Genomic DNA, 22,423 nt, shown 5'->3' with positions numbered 1-22,423 from the left:
TGCTCAACATCACTAATTATTAGAGAAATGCAAATCAAAACTACAATGAGATATCATCTCACACCGGTCAGATTGGCCATCATCAAAAACTCTAGAAATAATAAATGCTGGAGAGGGTGTGGAGAAAAGGGAACCCTCTTGCACTGCTGGTGGGAATGTAAATTGATACAGCCACTATGGAGAACAGTATGGAGGTTCCTTAAAAAACTACAAATAGAACTACCATACGACCCCGCAATCCCACTACTGGGCATATACCCTGAGAAAACCATAATTCAAAAAGGGTCATGTACCAAAATGTTCATTGCAGCTCTATTTACAATAGCCAGGACATGGAAGCAACCTAAGTGTCCATCAACAGATGAATGGACAAAGAAGATGTGGCACATATATACAATGGAATATTACTCAGCCATAAAAAGAAATGAAACTGAGTTATTTGTAATGAGGTGGATCTGGAGTCTGTCAGACAGACAGAGTGAAGTCAGAAAGAGAAAAACAAATACCGTATGCTAACACATATATATGGAATCTAAGAAAAAAAAGTGTTATGAAGAGATTAGTGCTAGGACAGGAATAAAACACAGACCTACTAGAGAATGGACTTGAGGATATGGGTAGGGGGAAGGGTCTGCTGTGACGAAGTGAGAGAGTGGCATGGACATATATACACTACCAAATGTAAAATAGATAGCTAGTGGGAAGCAGCCGCATAGCACAGGGAGATCAGCTCTGTGCTTTGTGACCACCTAGAGGGGTGGGATAGGGAGGGTGGGAGGGAGGGAGACGCAAGAGGGAAGAGATATGGGAACATATGTACATGTATAACTGATTCACTTTGTTGTAAAGGAGAAACTAACACACGATTGTAAAAGAGTTATACCCCAATAAAGATGTTAAAAAAAAAAGAAAAAAGAAAACCCCGAAATCCTAGAGTTGAAGAACACAATAACTGATCTGAAGAATTCAATGGAGAGATTTAACATCAGACTTGGTCAAGCAGAAGAAGGAATCAATGAACTAGAAGATAAGGCATTTAAAATTATCCAGTTGGAGGAGAAAAAAAAATTCAAAAGAGTGAAAAAAGCCTATAAGAGCCACAGGACACCATCAAAAGAATAATATTTGCATTATGGGAATCCTAGAAGAAGAAAAGAGAAAAGGACAGAAAATATTTTTAAAGCAAGAATGGCTGAAAACTGTACAAACCTGGGGAGAGAAATGGACATCCACAGTCACGAGTCCCAAAGGGGACCAAACAGATTGTACCCCAAAAGAACTAGAGACACATTGTAATTACATTGTCAAAAGTCAGACAAGAAAGAATTCTAACAGGAGCAGAAGAGCAACACATCATATACAAGGGACCATCCCCATAGACTACAGGCAGATTTCTCAACAGAAACGTTGTAGCCCTGGAGAGAATGGGGTGATGTATTCAAAATATTGAAAGAAAAAAAGCCTGTCAATTAAGAATACTGTAACTGGCAAAGCAGTCTTTCAGAAATGAATGAGATAAAGACTTTCCCAAACAAAAACTGAGGGAGCTCATCACTACTAGATCTGCCTTAAAAGAAATACTAAAGGGAGTTCTTCAAGCAGAAATAAAAGGATGCTAATTCACATAATAAAAAAAACATGAATGTAAGTGTAAAACTAACTAGCAGTGGTAAATATACAAAGTGAGATTCTCTAATATTGTAATGGTGGTATATAATTCACTTATAACTCTAAAAGTTAAAAAATAAACATGAAGTAATCATAACTACAATAATGTATTTGATGTACAATATAAAATATATTAACTAAAACATCAATAACAAAATGGAAAAGGGGGAAAAGTAAAAATGTAAAGTTTATGTATGCTATCAAAATGTTATCAAATTAAAACAGGATGTTAAAAACATGAGAAATTTTATGTAAGCCTCATAGTAACCAGAAAGAAAAAAAACCTTTAGCAGTTATACAAACAATTATGATAAAGGAGTCAAAGAATACCACTACAAAAAGTCATCAAGTCGCAAAGAAGACAGAAAGGTAAAAAAAGAAGTCAGAACACTATTAACAAAATGCCAAGGGCTTCCCTGGTGGCACAGTGGTTGTGCGTCCGCCTGCCAATGCAGGGGAACCGGGTTCGCGCCCCGGTCTGGGAGGATCCCACATGCCGCGGAGCGGCTGGGCCCGTGAGCCATGGCCGCTGAGCCTGCGCGTCCGGAGCCTGTGCTCCGCAACGGGAGAGGCCACAACAGAGGAAGGCCCGCATACCACCAAAAAAAAAAAATGCCAATAAAAGTCTTTACTATTAATAATTACTTTAAATGTGAATGGATTAAATTCATCAATCAAAAGACAGAATGAATGAATGGATTTAAAAAACAAAAATCCAACCGTAAGCTGACTACAAAAGATTCACTTTAGTTTTAAAGACACACATAGACAGAGTGAAGGAACAGGTAAAGCTATTTTAAGCAAATGGTAATCAAAAGAAAGCAGAGATAGCTATATTTGTATCAGACAAAAGAGAAGTTCAGCTAAAAATGGTCAAAAGAGACAAAGGGCATTATATAATGAAAATGGGGTCAATCCATCAAGAAGATATAACAGTTGTAAATATTTATGCAACCAACATCAGAGTATCTAAATATATATTTTAAAAAATACTAACAGAACTAACAGAAGAAATAAATAGGAATACAGTAATAGTTGGGGACTTTAACAGCCACTCTCAACAATGGACAGATAACCCAGAAAATCAATAAGGAAACAGCATATTTGAACAACATTATAGACCAAATGACCCTAATAGACATATACAAACATTCCATCCAGCAACAGCAGAATACTCATTCTTACCAAGTGCACACAGAACATTTTCTAGGCTAGAATACATGTTAGTCCACAAAATAAGTCTCAGCAACAGCAGAATACTCATTCTTACCAAGTGCACACAGAACATTTTCTAGGCTAGAATATACGTTAGGCCACAAAATAAGTCCCAGAAAATTTAAGAAGACTGAAATCAAACCAACTATGTTTCCTGGCCACAATCATATGAAACTGTAAATCAATATCAGGAGGAAACCTTGATAATTGGCAAATATATGGAAATTAAACAACACACTCCTGAACAACCAATGCATCAGAGAAAAAATTAAAAAGAAAATTTAAAAAGTATCTTGAGACAAGTGAAAATGTAAATACAACATACCAAACCTTATGGGGTGGAGCAAAAACAATTCTAAGAGGGAAGTTTATAGCAATATACACATATATCAAGAAAAAAGAAAGACTTCAAATAAACAACCTAATTTTATATTTCAAGGAACTAGAAAAATAAAATAAGCCCAAAGTTAGCAGAAGTAAGGAAATAATAAAGATTAGAACAGAAATGAATAAATAGAAAACAGGATGACAAAACTAAGAGTTGGTTCTTTGAAAAAAATATACAAAATTGACAAGGCTTTACTTTGACTAACCCAGGGGGAGGGGAGAGAGACAGAGAGAGAGACAGAGAAAGAGAGAGAGAGTGAGAACCTAAATAAATAAAAGTATAAGTAAAAGAGGAGACATTACAACTGATACCACAGAAATACAAAGGATCATAAGAAATTACCATGAGTAATTATATGCCAACTAACTGGACAACCCAGAAGAAATGGATAAATTCCTGGAAACATACACCTACCAAGTCTGAATCATGAAAAAATAGAAAATCTGAATAGTCCAATTTCTCTAAGAATAAATCAGTAATCAAAAGAAAATTCCCAATGAAGAAAAGTCCAGAACCAGATGGATTGATGGGTGAAAGTTACCAAACACTTGAAGAAGAATTAAAGCCAATTCTTCTCAAACTCTTCCAAAAAAAATGAAGAGGAGGGAATACTCCTGAACACATTTTATGAGACCAACATGACTGTGGTAACAAAGCCAAATAAGGCCATTACAAAAAAAACCCCAAAAAACTACAGACCAACATCCCTGATGAATACAGATGCAAAAATTCTCAACAAAATACTAGCAAACCAAATTCAACAGCACAATAAAAAGATCATATCCCATGATTCATCCCTGGGATGCAAGAATGGTTCAACATATGCAAATCAATAAATGTGATTCATTAAATTAACAGTCAGATAAAAATCATATGATCATCTCAGTAGATACAGAAAACACATTTGAAAAATTAACACCCATTCACGATAAAAATTATCAATGAACTGGGCATAGAAGGAAAGTACCTCAACATAATAAAGGCCATATATGACAAGCCCATAGCTAACAATATACTCAGTGGTGAAAGGCTGAAAAGCTTTTCCTCTAATGTCACTACCAGGATAAGGGTACCCACTCTCACATAGTACTGGAAGTTCTAGCCAGAGTAATCAGGCAAGAAAAACAAATAAAAGGCATCAGATTCAGAATGGAAGAAGTAAAACTGTCTTTGTTTGCAGATGACATGATTTTATATATAGAAAATTCTAAAGACTCCACAGAAATGTTAGCACTAATCAATTCAGTAAAGTTACAGGACACAACATCAACATACAAAAATCAGATTTCTACATGCTAACAACAAATTAACTAAGAAGTAAATAAAGAAAACAACCCATTTACAATAGCATCAATAACAATAAAATACTTCAGTCAATTTAACCAAGTAGGTGAAAAACTTACACACTGAAAACTACGAGACACTAATGAAAGAAAATGAAGAAGACACAAATAAATGGAAAGACAACTCATGTTCGTGGACTGGAAGAATTAATATTATTAAAATGTCTGTTCTACACAAAGCCATCTATAGATTCAATACAATCCCTATCAAGATTTCCAAGGCATTTCTCACAAAAATAGAAAAAAAAATCCTACACTTCATATGGAACTACCATAGATGCCAAATAGCCAAAATAATCCTGAGAAAGAGCAAAGCTTCCTGATTTTAAACTCTATTACAAAGCTATAGTAATCAAAACAGTTTTGTACTGGCACAAAAACAGACACATAGACTAGTGGGAAAGAAACAAGAGCCCAAAAGTAGACTCACACACATATATGTTCAACTAATGTTTGACAAGGAAGCCACAAACTCAATGGTAAAAAGACAGTTTCTTCAATAAATGGTGTTGGGATAAATGTATATTCATGTGCAAAAGAATGAAACTAGATCCCTATTTCACAATATCCACAAAAATTAACTCAAAATTGATTAAAGACTTAAATGTAAAACCTGACACCATAAAACTCCCGAAAGAAAAAATAGAGAATAAGCTCCTTGACAATGGTAATAGCAATGATTTTTTTGGATATGACACCTAAAACATAAGCAACAAAAACAAAAATAAACAAGTGGGACTACAGCAAACTAATAAGCTTCTGTACAGTAAATGAAACAACAAAATGAAAAGGCAACCTATAGAATGGGAGAAAATACTCTGAAACCACACATCTGATAAAGTGTCAATTTCCAAAATGTATAACAAACTCACACAACTCAATAGCAAAAAAACTCCAAATAATACAATTAAAAGTGGGCAAAGGACTCAGACATATTTTCAAAAAAGATATTCAAATGGCCAACAGGTACATGAAAAGGTACTCAACATCACTAATCAACAGGGAAATGCTAATCAAAACCCCAATATATCACCTCACAATTGTCAGCATGGCTACTATCAAAAAGACAAGCAATAACAAGTGCTGTTGGGGATGTGGAGAAAAGAAACTTTTGTATACATTTGTTGTGAATGTAAATTGGTATAGACAATATAGAAAATAGTACACAGCTTCCTCAAAAACTTAAAGATAGAAGTACCATATGATCCAGCAATTCAACTTCTGGGTATACATCCAACAGAAATCAAATCACTATCCTGAACAGATATCTGTACCCCCATTTCACTGCAGAATTACTTACAATAGCCAAGACATGGAAACAACTTAAACATCCATGGGTAAATGAATGGATAAAGAAAATATGATACACACACACACACAAACACACACACACAGAGGAAAATTATTCAGTCATAAAAAAGAAGGAATCTTGCCAGTTGTGACAACATGTATTGACCTTGAGGGCATTATGTTAAGTCAGACAGAGAAAGACAAATACTGTAAGATGTCAACTTATATGTGGGATCTAAAAACCCAAAGTCATAGAAACATAGAACAAATTGGTGTTAGCCAGAGGTGGGGGTGTGTGTGTGGAGGGAGAACTGCGTAAATGGGGTCAAAATGTACAAATTTCCAGTTATAAGATAAATAAGTTCTGTAAATGTAACATTCAGCATGATGACTATACTTAACAAAATTGTATTGAATATTTGAAAGTTGCTAAGAGAGTAGATCTTACAAGTTCAAATCAGAAAAAAACTGTAACTGTAGGTGATGGATGTTAACTAAACTTATTGTGGTAATCATTTAGCAATACATACATATATCAAATCATGTACACCAAAAATACAATGTTATATATCAATATATCTCAATAAAACTGGAGGGTGGGGAGCTAAACATATAACAAACTACCCAATAACCATAGACCTGGGCATTTATCCTAGAGAAACAAAAACTTATGTGGGCTTAAAAACCTGTACATAACTTTTCATAGCAGCTTTATTTATATAGTCAAAAACTGGAAACAACCAAAATGTTGTTCAGTAAATGAATGAGTATACAGACTGTGGTACATTCTTACCATGAAGTATAACTCACCATTAAAAAGGAACAAACTACTATACACACAACAGCTTAGATGGATTACAAGGACATTATCATGAGTGAAAAAACTCAATCTCTAAAGGTCACATATTGTTTGATTCCATTTCTATAATATTCTTGAAATGACAAAATTATAGGCATGAAAAATAAAGTAGTGGTTTCCAGGGATTGAGGACTTTGTTGTGGGGAGTTGGGGGAGGTGGATATGCACAAAGGAGACTTGACTATGGCAACAGTTACAGGACTCTACACAGGTGATAAAATGACATGGAATTATACACACACGGTATCAATGTTAAATTCCTGGTTTTGAATTTGGACAATAATTATGTAAGATATAACCACTGGGGACATTGGGTGAAGGATACATGTGATCTCTCTGTACTATTTTTGTAACTTCCTGTTTATCTGTAATTATTTCAAAATAAAAATTAAAAGAAAAAGACGATAATATAAATTCAAATCAGAAACTACTTTGACATTACAGTTTTGTTCTTGTTCAAAACACTTAGAACGGGCTTCCCTCGTGGCGCAGTGGTTGCGCGTCCGCCTGCCAATGCAAGGGAACCGGGTTCGCGCCCCGGTCTGGGAGGATCCCACATGCCGCGGAGCGGCTGGGCCCGTGAGCCATGGCCGCTGAGCCTGCGAATCCGGAGCCTGTGCCCCGCAACGGGAGAGGCCACAACAGAGGGAGGCCCGCATACCACAAAAAAAAAAAAAAAAAAAAAAAACCCACTTAGAACATTCAAAGAAAATTTCCTTTTATTTTTGGTGGTTCCTCAGTTTTTAAAAATAAGTTGAATGTAAAACAAAACAGCTAAAAGGTATCCAAACCTGAGATTTTCAAAAGGATAAAAACTATATTTCTTCGTAGTGGCATAGGTCTTGAGAACATCAACTTAAAAAACTCAACCACAAATTTTTTATATTAAGTTCATTGTCATTAAAAATATGAATGTAATTTGGATCTGTGTTGGATTAAGTCAATTATTCAGTCTCACTGTTCATGAATAAAAATTAATCACAATGATATAAGTATAAAGAAATTCTTCTACAAAGATAGTCACAAAAAGCAAACTTTACTAGAAATTTTCAAGTATTCTCAAATGTATTAGGATCATACACAGCTATTCACTTTTATAAATGTTGTTAAAAGTTAAAGCCTGCCATGTATACTCTACACAGAATGACAAATCCAAGAAGCTGAAACTTTCATTTCTTAAATTGGGTTTGAGTAAGTCTGTACTTATATATTTTGCAAATGGCAAAGAACCTGGGATTGAGAGCTGAAGGAACAGGGTCTTAGATGATCCATCACTTAGTAGTGACCCCTACTGAGGCTCTTTTAGGCTTTGGCTTCCTCATCTGCAAAGTGGACACGCCAATTACATTGTACTGTTGTGATGCTTAAATGATACTGATGTTAAATTAACGTTGTCAAATGGTATATAAAATATTAATGGTTAAAATCAGTAATAACATATACTTTGCCAATAACATTATTAATTGTTAAACAATTCTTAAATCTTGGTAAAAGATTTGTAAGGCAATTTTTTTCCTCCAAAATATTCAGTAAATTCAACATTTCACTAATTTTAAGACACATTCTTTCAAACTTAACATATCTGAAATTGATAGATAGGTATCTTATAATCACTTTAGATAAATAGCACTCATATTTGTCATCACATGTGTATGTGCATCAAAATATGAAGGATGTGTATCAGTGTCTTTGAAGAAAACCCTAAAGATAAAAATGGACACTCATTTAAGAAATGATACATCATTAATGCTCCTGATAACAGAGAACAATATTATGTAGAAAAACATGGACACTGAGATGCTGAGTTGAAGGTGAATTAGAAGAGTTAGATTCTGAATGTGAGCATCTCAGGTAATTGATTTTGCTTACTTTTTTTTAATGTGTGTACAAGGTTGATGATTTTTTTTTAAAAAGGGCTTTCCATAAGTACGAAAAATTCCAAGTCATGGAAAGCTGTGTCATCGTTTAAACGGCACTTTTCTTCTTTCTTAGTAGCACAAAAAACAGTCTTGTATTTTATAAGAATGCATCTCAGCTTCAACGAAATACCTTCCTGCCAAAAACATTTAATCAATTTTCAAAACTATTCTCTTGTTTTTTCTTTTAATGTGTTCCATTAAAATTTGATTTAAAAAATTATTCAATAAAAGTACAAGAATCAAGTCTAAGAACCAAGCCTTTGATATTAAGTAATGACAAAAGAGCATATGCAACTTGATAGAAGTGGAATATTAAACTAAAGCTGTGCTGTGACTGATGTGGGCTTTGATTTCATTGGGTCTTCCACTGATATTAGTTTGGTCACTGATGTTTCAATATAGAGCATGTTTTCTGGCCTATTCTATTCAATATTTATTACAGAGTGCTAACTATATGCCAGGTACTGAATTAGGCACTAGAGAGAGCATGGAGAATAAAGGCAGACATGATCCCTCCTTTCCTGATGTTTAGTATCTAGAAAAGAAAACTGTCAAATTATAAACTGCAATAAATACTGTGAAGAAACAACTGGGAAATAGATATAAAAATGAACAGTGGGTGGTATCCAACTTCAGATAATGACAATGTTAATAGTGAACACTTATGTAGTGCTTACTCTGTGCCAGGCTCTGTACCACATGCTTTACACACTCTTTAATTTTCAAAACAACTACTATAAAATAGATAATACTATTGTCCCTATTTTATATACAGGGAAAATGAGGCTTAAGATATCTGAAATTGATAGATACCTTAAAATCACTTTTGACAGGCAGCAATCATGACATATTTGTCATTACATGTGTATGTGAATTAAAATGTGAAGAATGGGTTTTCAGTACCTTGGAACAAAACCCTAAAGATAATAATGGATAGCAAGTAAGCAAGGAGATGGGATGTAAACCCAGACACTCTGGCTCCAGAGCTCATGCTCTCATCCACTACAATATTAGGAAGAGCCTTTCTGAGAAGGTGTCATTTAAGCTGACACCCGAATGACGACAAGGTAAGGGGTTGGTGAGAGAAATCATGTATAAAGCCCTAAAGTGGGAAAGGGTCCTTCAGTTTTAGGATATGAAAGAAGACCAGCATTGCTGGAGTATACTTAATGAGAGCAAGAATGTTGGGGAGATAGGGTTACAGAAGGCTGGTGCTACCTCATGCAGGATCCTATAGGCCACAAGGAACTGGAATTTTGTTCTAAGTGCAACTGGAATTATGGAAGACTGAACTAGACAGTGACATGATTTGATTTATTTTTTAAAATAATCTTTCTGGCTGATGTGTGAATAATGAATTGAGAGAAGGTAAGATAAATAGAGTCCAAGTCATTCATTTATTCAACAAATAATAGAAAATTTATGAAGCAACTATTATTGTAGTAAGCACTATTCCAGATATTGGGCATACAGTCAAAAACAATAGAGACAAGGTCCTCCACTCTGGAGTACACTTTAGAGTGGTGATCACACCAACAAACTCCTACATCCACAATTTCTCCCACTCTATTGAACATTTTCGATCAGTGTACAAATTTTAGTATCCCCCATCTTTAAATAAATATCAAGCAAAAATCTATCCTTTGAACTTTTACTCTCCTCTAGCTACCATCCTATTTTTTTTACTCCCAGAAAAACTTCTTTAAAGAACTGTCTGCAGTAACTTTGCCACCAGTTATCATTGCAACCCACTACAATCAATCTCCTCTTTTTCACTCTGTTCAAATTGCTCATATCACTGGAACAAAAATTTTTTTAATTTGCATGGAATACAAAAGACCTCAAATAGCCAAAACAATCTTGAGAAAGAAGAACAGAGCTGGAGAAATCACACTACCTGACTTCAGACTATATTACAAGGCTACAGTAATCAAAACAGTATGGTACTGGCACAAAAACAGACACATAGATAAATGGGACAGGTTAGAAAGCCCAGAAATAAACCCATACACTTACAGTCAATCAATCTACAATGAAGGAGGCAAGAATACACAGTGGAGAAAAGACAGTCTCTTCAATAAGTGGTGCTAAGAAAACTGTACAGCTACATGTAAAAGAATAAAATTAGAACATTCTCTAACACCATATGCAAAAATAAACTCAAAATGGATTAAAGACCTAAATGTAAAACGAGATACCTAAATGTAAAACTCCTAGAGGAAAACATAGGCAGAACACTCTTTGACATAAGTCACAGAAATATTTTTTTTGATCTCTCCCCTAGAGTAATGGAAACAAAAGCAAAAATAAACAAATGGGATCTAATTAAACTTAAAAGCTTTTGCACAGCAAAAGAAACCATAAAAAAGACAACCTACAGAATGGGAGAAAATATTTGTAAATGATGCAAACAAAGGCTTAATTTCCAAAATATACAAACAGCTTATACAACACAATATCAAAAAAAAACCAAACATAAAATGGGCAGAAAACCTAAATAGACATTTCTCCAAAGAAGACATACAGATAGCCAATAGGCACATGAAAAGATGTTCAACATAGCTAGTTATTAGAGAAATGCAAATCAAAACACCTGTCAGAACGGTCATCATCAAAAAATCTACAAATAATAAATGCTAGAGAGGGTATGGAGAAAAGGGAATCCTTCTACACTGTTGGTGGCAATATAAACTGGTGCAGCCACTATGGAGAACAGTGTGAAGGTTCCTTAAAAAACTAAAAATAGAATCACCATATGATCTAGCAATCCCATTCCTGGGCTTATATCCAGGAAAGACAAAAACTCTAATTAGAAGAGATACATGCACCCTTATGTTCACAGCAGCACTATTTACAATAGCCAACACATGGAAGCAACCTAACTGTCCATTGGCAGATGAATGGATAAAGAAGATGTAGTGTGTGTGTGTGTGTGTGTGTGTGTGTGTGTGTGTGTGTGTATACATATATATAATGGAATATTATCAGCCATAAAAAAGAATGAAATAATGCCATTTGCAGCAACATGGATGGACCTAGAGATTATCATCTAAGTGAAGTAAGTCAGACACAGAAAGATAAATATCATATGATATCACTTATATGTGGAATCTAAAAAATGATACAAATGAACTTATTTAAAAAACAGAAATAGGCTCACAGACATGGAAAACAAACTGATGGTTACCAAAAGGGAAAGGGGGGGAGAGATAAATTGAGAATTTGGGATTAAAATATACACATTGCTATATATACAATAAACAACAAGGACTTACTGTATAGCACAGGGAGCTGTATTCAATGTCTTGTTTGAAAAGTATATTATATATATATATATATATATATATATATAAAACTGAATCACTTTGCTGTACACCTGAAATTTTATAAATCAAGTATACTTCAATAAAATAAATGAATAAAATAATTAATCAAAGAAAAATAAATAAATAAAATTGCTCATGTCAATGTCACCACACTACCATCTTGTAGTCAAATGCTAACTTCACTCCCCTCATCTAATTAACCTCTCAGAAGTATTCACACTGTTAACTAGTTCCCCATTCTTTTCTGTGCCACAACACTTTCCAAGTTTCTTATCTCCTTCTCAGTCTAGTTAAGGAGGCCTATAGCACTGTGATTAAGAGCATGGACTTCTAGACTTAGCTCTGAAGACAGGTTGTTTCAGGAGTGCTTACGGCATGGAGTACAGACATAGCAAGAGAATGTTTCCCTTTCTTGAGCAAGATAGAAAACCAATCAGTATTTCAGGTGAGAAATATGGTGGTTTAGACTAGAGACTGGAGATGGAGAGAAATAGATTTTAGCTCTATTTTAGTAGTAGAACCAATAGAACTTTGAGATAGAACAGATACAGGAATTAAAGGAAAAGGGGAAATCAAGGTTTTGCAATAGAATAAAAAGCTAATGAACATTACCTACAAAAAAAATCACCAAATCTTAGAGATGATCTCATTTGATGCTTTTCCATTGAAACTGATACCTGGGAGAGGTTATGTGATTTACCCAAAGTCACATAGATAATTGGTGATAGAACTGAAAATAGAACACAAGTCTCTCAGAATCCTAAGAAGCCACGGATCAGGATATGGAAAGATGACTACTACAAGCTTGCTGAGCTATCACTTTAGTCCTTTTTCCCCATAACCAATGCAATAAAAAATACTATAATACATTTTTGGGTTTATTGAATATAGTTAGGCAAGCTATTAACTGCACACTTTATACTACCTCAAGAAAAAAGGGGAGGAAGTAGACAGAATATAAATATCAGTATTAGCTCATGAAGAGTAAAATCTATTCTAAAAGTTCAACAAAAACATTTGCTGAAGTATACTATTTGTAAAAGGCAAGGTACACATGAACTCCCCCTTGAGCAGTTACATTCTAATTTGCAAGATAACCCACATATAAATAATTCAGGCCAATAAGGCAGTACTAGAATAATTGCCAAATGAATTATATAGACAATATATATATTTTTAAGCACTCTGTGGTAGTCCCTTAGGAAAAGTAAGGTTTGAGCTAAGCCCTGATGGACAAGTAAGAATTTAAAAAGTAGACAGGGAAGGGGATTAAACAAACCTATAAAGAATGTCCACTAGGGTACTAGGCTCAGGGCTGGGGGATGGGAGTAGGAAGAGTGAGCTTTTTACACATGTTCTGTGGAGACATTCTCTTTGGTATGACATTTGAGCTGAGATCTGAATGACAAAGAGGAACAAGGAACGTGCTGATGGGAGGAGAAGAGAACATTCTGAGTAGAGAAAACAAGAACAAATAACCACTACATTACCTACCTTTATTAGGCTCTATACATTGAATACACAGAGCTTAGCTGAAAGGTAAAAGAGTGGACCATAGTTCTTAAATCTGAGTTTAAATAATTCTACAAATTCTCTTTCTCATCTGTTTCTCCATCAGTAAAAATTACTGCATAGGAGAGCATGGGATATAATGGACATAGAAGTGTTTTTAGAAATAGAAAAATAAGTATACCAAAATTGTAAAAGTCAGTTCAAAAAGACAAGAATGGAAAAGTGTTAATATGGTGCTTAGATACATAAAGTTAAAATCGGACAAATGACTTACAATCATTGCTGGTATGGGTAACAGTACTTTATACTTTACATATCTTTACATTTTCTCTTACTTAGTTTTTTGTACATATCTTATCTTCTTTGCCAGATTGTAAGCAGATATAGCACCTGACACATAGTATTAGCTAAACTGAGGTATGAAGCCACTACTTCATTTTACATCCCTTTGAGGATTTGTGTTTGTGTGTGTTCAAGATCCCATTTACTTGCAAATGATTGGAGGGGAATGATGATATCACGAAAAGTTAACAGAAACAAATATAGATGAAAACAGAATAAAACCTATCTTAAAGAGGATGGAAATAAGCCGCAGGTAACAGTGTTAATTACTACTGCTGACTTTTAGTTAACATTCCCTGGCAGCCAAAGGAAGAAGGGAATCGGCTGAATCCCAGTGTCGCATTTAATCTACCACTAAGTTAGGCATTTAAATTCATCTACAGAGATCAACTTTTCCCTGGACCAAAACCCGCAAGGATCTTTGATCACAAGCAAATAACTGAGCAAAGGCACAGAGTTAACTATGAAGGGCTCCTGAAATTATGCAACTTGGTTCTGTTGCTTTCAGAGCAAAGACCTCTGATAACAATGGGACCACCGGTGCCTCAACAACAGAATCCTCAGTTTTCTCCCTAGGGCTCTGGCCCAGGCTTGGCAGACACAAAAACCGCACCTGGGTCACTTTATGGCCTCAACACAGTTAGCTGTGTAGCAGCCTTGGATTCAGGCAGGGTCCGCGCCCTGCACTGGAGGCAATGCAGAGTCTTTGCCCCAGCCTTAGAAGGCAGGTTTCAGGGTCGGCTGCTAGGGTTGGAGTGTCTAGATGACTTTCGGCCTAAGGGGACGGGGGGGAGGAAGGCAACTCAGGGCCGCGGGAAACACAACTCTTGAGGGCACCATGCAGTCCCCTTCCTGCCACCAGAAACCTCTCCCGCCCTGGAACACGAAGGAGCGGCATTGGTAGCCGAAGCCAAGAAAATTCTCTTTTCTGTGGATAACAGGGGCCGATCCTGGTCCCCAGGAATAAGACGCTACCGTCCCACTCCTCCCTCACAGCTCAGAAATCACCCACCTGGAACTGCAGTCTCCGAAGTCTCCACCCCAGTCTCTGCCTCCACAAGCCTGACTGCGATTGGCTTGCACCTCTGTCCCGTTAATCTCTTCTCCAAGTGTGAGTGGCGTTCTATACGCTCTTGGCCTTTGTCCCTCCCTTCGCTCGCCTCCGAAGCCCCGCCCCACGTGACGATCACGCGTTGCCGCAAAGCGCAGAGGAGGGTCTACACTTCCGCTCCCGGGGGGAGGAGGTGGCAGAATCTGTGGCGGGGAAGTGAGGACTCTCGGTGAGCAACGTGCAGTTGACGTAGCGCGACGCTCCGCCCCCTCCGCACGGGCGCCGGGAGGAAGTGGGTGGGGCACGTTTAGCGTCAGCGCCATCAATCCCGAGGTGGCGGTGAGGTTTTCAGTGTATGGTTTTCCCCGCTAAGCGATTCTGCTTGGTGCCAGCAATGGAGGGCGTGCGCTGGGCCTTTTCCTGTGGCGCTTGGCTGCCGAGCCGAGCCGAATGGCTGCTCGCGGTGCGATCGATCCAGCCCGAGGAGAAGGAGCGCATTGGCCAGTTCGTCTTTGCACGCGACGCGAAGGCAGCTTTGGTACTACAGATCTTTCGTATTGAGGGCCGAGGAAGCAGATGTTGGGGATGGTGGGCCGGGCTGTAGAGACTCCCCTCTCCCACGCTAGCGTCGGCGCCAGCTTGTGGCCGCCCCAGGGCGAGAGTGGTAGGTGCTGCTGACTCTCCGGTGTGTGCGCGGCCTGGTCTCCACCGTCTTTGTAGTCTCGGAGGCCTCGGCCGTTGTAAAAATTAGCCCCTCCCCCGTTGTATTGAAAATTGAGATCGTGCTAAACCCTAAAATAGGTGTTGAGAAGGCCTACAAAGTAGTTTTTTCCCCCACAATGGGTTTTTTCTTATTTTTAAGTTACCAAAATTTATTTTTCCTTGCTTGGGCCCATAGCACATTCTTAGCCTGTTAAGTATTCTACCATTCTCCATTCTCCTGCACGTGATAGGCCCTAAGAAATATTGACAGTGTGACTAGCCTTGAACGCCGTGGAACTGGAAGAGTCCAGCCTCCTTTTACCAGTGAAACTGAAGTCAAGGAAGGATGCAGTCCTAGGCATACCTTTCTGACTAAATAGCTTGGGAAACAGTACTTTCGATATAATTGTTTATTTTACTTACGTATTTTTAGCAACAAATGGAAACGGGTTTCAAAACGACTTCTGTGTATATAGCGCAGTTTGAAACAGCTTCTAATTACCATCAAAGACTGTTACCTTGAAAATGTTCCTCTATCAAAGCACTTTTTCGTTTGAAATGTGGGCTGATTGATTTTTGAAGGCATATTGGTGAATATTTTTATACTTTCTGTAATTTGTAAGAAATTGTGAAATTCAAAGTCGTGCAGTATTTAAAAGTCATTGTTTAGAACTGAAGGGAAAAAAACTTGAAAGATTTTTCAAAATATTATTTGCTTTGTTATACCCTTAGGTATTTTTGTGTGATTTTAGTCATTTCTTTCTTTTTTTAATATATATTTTTAAAATTTATTTATTTAATTTATTTATTTTTGGCCGCGTTGGGTCTTCGTTGCTGCATGCGGGCTTTCTCTAGTGGCGGCGAGGGGGGACTACTCTTCGTTGCTGTGTGCGGGCTTCTCATTGCAGTGGCTTCTGTTGTTGCAGAGCACGGGCTCTAGGTGCGCGGGCTTCAGTAGTTGTGGCACGTGGGTTCAGTAGTAGTGGCTCGTGGGCTCTAGAGCGCCGGCTCAGTATTTGTGGCACACAGGCTTAGTTGCTCTGCGGCATGTGGGATCTTCCCGGACCAGGGCTCGAACCCATGTCCCCTGCGTTGGCAGGTGGATTCTCAACCACTGTGCCACCAGGGAAGCCCCATTTCTTTCTTAATAATTAATGGAGGGAGAGAGTGGATGGGGTATATGTGAAAAAAGATAGGTCATGCATTGCTAATTGTTGAGCCCAGTGATAAGTATATGTGAACTAGAAATACACGCACATATGCACAAAGATGTAAGTACAACAAGGTTGCTCACTGGGGAATTTTTTTTAAATAGTAAAACTAGAGCCAGCCTAAAATATCTAACAATAGGGGAATAGTCAAGTTGTGGTACCTTGATAGTATGAAATGCACAGGCCAGATGGTTATATACAAACATGAAATAATCCCCAACACTTAGAAATTTGAAAGATTATACATGGTAGAATAGTACATATAGTAGGATTTCATATAAATAGATGGATAGATAGTAAAAGCAAATGAACATATTTTGGGTACTTAGAGAAAAGACTGAAGGGATGCATACTTGATAACATTGGTTACTTGTTAAGGGGAGGGAGGGAATTGCTGAAGAGGGACTTTAACTTGTCTGTCTTCATAAGCATTTCTTAAATCTTAAAGCAGGGTATTTAATACTTATGTACTTTTAAAAACTTTAAGAAATGAATATTTTAGAAACCACAAAAATAGACTTTGTATGTTATAGGCAGTGTTACCTAAATCTTTAGTATAGACATCAATACTTACCAAATGTTTTATTAACAGGCTGGTCGTCTGATGATAAGGAAATTAGTTGCAGAGAAATTGAATATACCTTGGAATAATATTCGTTTGCAAAGAACTGCAAAAGGAAAACCAGTTCTTGCGAAAGACTCATTGAATCCTTACCCCAATTTCAACTTTAACATCTCTCATCAAGGAGACTATGCTGTACTTGCTGCGGAATCTGAGCTACAAGTTGGAATTGATATAATGAAGACTAGTTTTCCAGGTAATGTTGCATTTTTGTAGTACAAGAGTTATTAAGTGTCTTGTCTTAGTTCTTACCTGTTGAATAATATCAGACAAGGAGATGTAGATATTTAATTTTAGGAAAAATGTGCTCAGTACTCAAGGGTAGTATATCTGAGAGAGCAGGGTATTGTCGACTGAAAAAAATGCACAACCCAAAACTTGAGAATTATTCTGCAGACTTTCTGAGGACTCCAAGTCCGGGAGGCAGCCTCTTAAATAGCTCTGAGAGACTGCTCCAAAGAGATAAGGGAGGAACCAGGATATATAGGAGTTTTTTGCAACAAAAGCCCGGTAGTCACAACATAAAAAGATTACTGTTAAATAAAGAAAACCAGACATTTCATTAATGAATTTAGCACTTTTCTATGTATGGGAAGATGCAAGAGTTTGGGCTTACTGAAATTATTCCTTTGATGTGCACCTTAACTGTCTAGGGCCATTATCCTGGTTTTCTCCATCCTGAATCCCCTCAGGGTACACAGTTGGGGGTGGCTGTTGGCTCGAGGGCCCCAACATCCTTTGTTCACTATATTTTCTTGAATGTTAACAGACTTCTACATAAAAGATAGATTCTCCCTTACTGGGGATTCATATAATACTTTGCCTAGAGGCGAAGTGAAAACAAAGGTTTTCTTTTTGAATTATACCTCAGCTTGTTAAGTAAGACTAAATTTGAAACTGTTCTGGAAGACTGTTAAACTTTCTAAAGAACAGTTTTTCCCTAGCTCAATTTTTTAATTTAAGTAATAGATGTTCAATCAAATTGAACTCAACAGAGAGTCAATTTTGAGTATCATTCTATTAAAAAAAATAGTAATTATATATATTGTAAGAACTTGCTTTCATTTAAGTCTTTCCCAAAATTAACCAATTAGTTGTTGGTTTGTTAAATAATAATCTCAGTAGTAAAGTATATTGTAGTCCTTAAGTAGAGATAACATGTATTTGTACTATATCTAAATATAGGTCTTTGTAGCACATTTATATAAATGAAAATGAAGAGCAATCAATTATTAAAATATTCTAAGTTGTTTATGTTTTGCCTTAGAAATTTGTAATTGGTGGCTGTAGGAACTGCTAACATTTATTGTGGGGTTGACTATACCTAGGTATTTTTACTAGAACACAGGTTCTCTCAACTACTCTATAATTTTCATCATCACTAACATTAGTGTGCACTTACTGTGTGCCAAGGCATTTTCCTAAGTACCTTACGTATATTATAGGGTGGGTGGTACACACTATACTATCATTTTTATCAGAAGATAAGTAACAGGGTAAGAAGAAAGCTGTTAAAATAAGAGAACCAACATTTTCCTAATTTCATAGTGCAGTTCCCTAATCTCCACACTGTGTCTACCACAGGATCTTTGCTTATGTTTCCCTTGGACTGAAATATTTGTAATAACTTTATCCCCCACCCCCATTTCTGCATAGGTAACTTATTTACTGGTTAGCTTTCACTTCAGTCTTACTTTAGGGAAGCCTTTGTGGACCTTCAGTCTAAGCCAGGTTCTTTTGTTCTAGGCTCTCATAAAGTATATTTCCTTCATTCCAATTATATATTTCATTTTATAATTATTTTTCAGGATGTTGATTGTCTTCCCACTGGTCCTTATAAACTGTATGAGAGCAGGAACTTTGTTAGCTACATCTGATTGTAGCTATATCTACTATCACGTCTGGCACCCTACCTAGTTCAAAATAATGTGCAATAAATATTTGTCAAATGAATGAATAAGCACTCTGTGCTGTAGTAGTTAGGCCTCAGAGTATTGCTGTGAATCTCCTCTCTCATCTTTATTGTCAGTATCTTTACTTTGAATTTTCCCACCAGCAGCTTTTTCTCTGACCTGCTCACAAATCTATTAAAACTCTATTCTTAACTTTGTTCAGAAGGAGGCTATACTAATGATAACAGGCATTCTTGACCCTGGATAAGCATCAAGTCATTTTTTTTTAACCTCCTGAAATTGTTTGCTACATTTTGTATGCACAGGTACATTTTTCTCAAAGAGAGGATCTGGTTTTTGGCAGGGTCATAGAAGGCTTATTGTGAACCTTATCAACGAACCACTGTTACAGAGGATTCAGAGTGAGCATGCAAATGAGCCCATAAACTTCATAGCTTTCTGTGGTCCTTATGTGACCTTTCCCTAAAATCCGAAATTATTGGAGAGACCATTGCTCCTTAGAATGTAGTCAGCACAATTACACAGTAATAGTTGGCTCATCCGGTTGATATCTGCTTGGAAATTATGCCTGTGAGACACAGATTTAATTACAATTGGCTTAATGGGCAATGTTGACTTATGGTCAATACCAGATAAACAAGTAATTACTAATTGAAACTTAATAAATGATCGGAAGGTAATTGAGCAAAAAATGAAGATTCTGTTAATTATATTTTATTAGACTTTTTATCCACCATCTTTTTTCATTGCTCTTGTTTGACTAATCACAGTATCCAGGCCTTTTCCTATTTGGCTGTTTCATTGCCAAAAAGCTGTTGATATATCCAGTAATGCATTGGGGAAGAGCTGTTTTCCAGTTGTCATTAGTATTGTTACTGTGTCACTAGTGTCTGAAAGATTAATGGACACAGCATCGTTTCTCAGGAAAGTAGACACTGGTTTACTTCACTGGCGATTCATTTGAAATGCTCTGCTTATCAGAATAAGTGAGGAAATTGAGCAGGGGAAGTTTCCAAGAGTTGCTAAATGATGGAGGGTAAAACAGTATAGGAGCAAGGGAAGTATTGTACTTTGTTCCGTGCATGGTTATTAGATTATCAACTCTCAAGATGCAGTTAGACTTTGGGGGCATCGTGAGTACATTGTAAGACTCAGTTCCATTACTCCCATTTTGTCTGCAGGTAAACATCATGTAGGAACTTGTGGAGTCTTTCCTTATCACATTAGACATTTCTGCTAGGTGCAGATCATTTCCCGCCATCTCCCAGTTCTCCCATTGCTGCTATGGCAGGGCAGGAGAGAATATATTGATGGATGTAAGAAGTTTTGGGTTTCTCCCTTCTAGCCAGATGCCCACAATTAAGGACCCTATTGTAGCCACCACATTATTCTCTGCTTAACGGGGAGAGGAAACTTATACAAAAGTAACTGGTGCATACTTGCACTCAGTAAATAATTGTTTAATGGATATCCAGAGAAGAGGGATTATAAGATATTGGGGGCCCTAGTATAGATAAATTGCCAGTGCAATACAATTCCAACCCTGGGGTCAGGGGTGGAGTGAGGTGTTTTGTAGGTCATCTTTATAATTTGCTGTACCCAATTGAGAAATATTGATTGTTTTTCCTTCATTTTCTAATTTTTATCTACCGCTAAAGGCTTTTGCAGTTAGAAGTATAAAAGTAAGGATTGTATAAAGTGTAAAAGTATGAATTGTTCAGTTTTGTTCCCATGTTTACAAGGCAAGATAAGAGATACAGTATAAAAATTATAAAAGTTTGGGAAAAGACCGAAAATATTTTTCCCCACGGGTTTATACTTTCAAGTTCACATTTTTGTTATAAACTTTGCTGGATATTAATTGGCAGGACAAAATGACTCAATATTTTGAGATTTAATACTAATTTAATAGCTTTGAAATGACTGTATCTTAGAACTGCTCCTTTTGAACAGTTGTTATGTAAATTAAGTACAGTAAGTATAAAGTAAGTGGTGATATTATATGATAGCTATGGTAGAGCCTATTGTCTCTTTCCACCATACTATTTATAGCACTATTTTAATAGCTTCCTGTTTGGTTCGCCCTCTTGATTTCTGTTCTCTCTCAGTACAGAGTTAGAGTGGTCTTTAAAAATTTCCTTAAAGCAATTTTCTTAAAACTTTTAGGATGATTCATAATAAAATGCAGTCCCTTTAACATGACTGTATCGTCTTATTCTCATTTATCTCTCCATTTGCATTTTTAGCTGCTCTCTGCTCACTATTTTCTGTCCATACTCATCTTTTATTACCTTGAATGTAGCAAACTTTTTCCTGTTCAGGTCATTTCAGAAAAGCTGATCCCTCTGCCTGTTCTTCTCCCCACTCTTTCTTGAGTACCTTAGACCTGAAGGATGAGAAGTAGTCAGTACCAGTACCTCCTCAGAAAGGACTTTCCTGACCACCTGATCTTGTTTTCCTTCATGGCCTTTCTTATTTGTAATTATAACTTAGTTATTTGATTAGTATCTGTTCTCCTTCATTAAATAAGTTCAGGAGCTATGCTTGTTTTGTTTTTGCCACAGTATACCTAGTACTTAGCAGGGTGTCTAGCACGTAGCAGGTGCTCAGTAAATATTTATTGAATGTACAAATGATAGGAGTTCTCAATTTCACATAAAATATTCCTAAAATTTGTTGAAAAATTAAAAAGTGGGTATGCAACTACGGTGAAAAATGATATTCATATCAGATTCTAGTTGGAATATAAACTGTTCTCATCAGTGAGTTGTGATTAAAAATAGTTCTTCCGGGACTTCCCTGGTGGCGCAGTGGTTAAGAATCTGCCTGCCATTGTGGGGGACATGGGTTCGAGCCCTGGTCCGGGAAGATCCCACATGCCATGGAACAACTAAGCCCGTGCGCCACAACTACTGGGCCTGTGCTCTAGAGCCCGCGAGTCACAACTACTGAGCCCAAGTGCCACACTAATGAAACCCGTGTGCCTAGAGCCTGTGCTCCGCAACAAAAGAAGCCACCGCAATGAGAAGCCCGTGCACCGCAACGAAGAGCAGCCCCCGCTC

At 36.9% G+C, this 22,423-nt stretch overlaps 2 protein-coding genes across 3 annotated transcripts in view; one reads left to right on the top strand and one right to left on the bottom strand.

The window, feature by feature from the left end:
- KBTBD3 (kelch repeat and BTB domain containing 3) overlaps positions 1–15,110 on the bottom strand; it is a 55,997-nt gene extending 40,887 nt beyond the window's left edge. For both annotated transcript variants that reach the window (XM_024115329.2, XM_028500995.1), the window contains exon 1: positions 14,875–15,110. The gene's annotated coding sequence lies outside the window, so the exon portion shown is untranslated. The remainder of the gene's footprint in view (positions 1–14,874) is intronic.
- A 97-nt stretch (positions 15,111–15,207) lies between these two features.
- The window catches only part of AASDHPPT (aminoadipate-semialdehyde dehydrogenase-phosphopantetheinyl transferase), a 26,913-nt gene continuing 19,697 nt past the window's right edge, over positions 15,208–22,423 (top strand). The window contains exons 1-2 of the mRNA XM_007118280.4: positions 15,208–15,451; positions 17,419–17,644. Of these exons, the coding sequence (XP_007118342.1) occupies positions 15,269–15,451; positions 17,419–17,644 (409 nt within the window). The 5' untranslated portion in view covers positions 15,208–15,268. The remainder of the gene's footprint in view (positions 15,452–17,418; positions 17,645–22,423) is intronic.

This window comes from Physeter macrocephalus, chromosome 16 (assembly GCF_002837175.3).
Source record: "Physeter macrocephalus isolate SW-GA chromosome 16, ASM283717v5, whole genome shotgun sequence".
In the NCBI taxonomy this organism is placed as follows: Eukaryota; Metazoa; Chordata; class Mammalia; order Artiodactyla; family Physeteridae; genus Physeter; species Physeter macrocephalus.
This window is presented reverse-complemented; position numbering and strand designations above follow the sequence as displayed.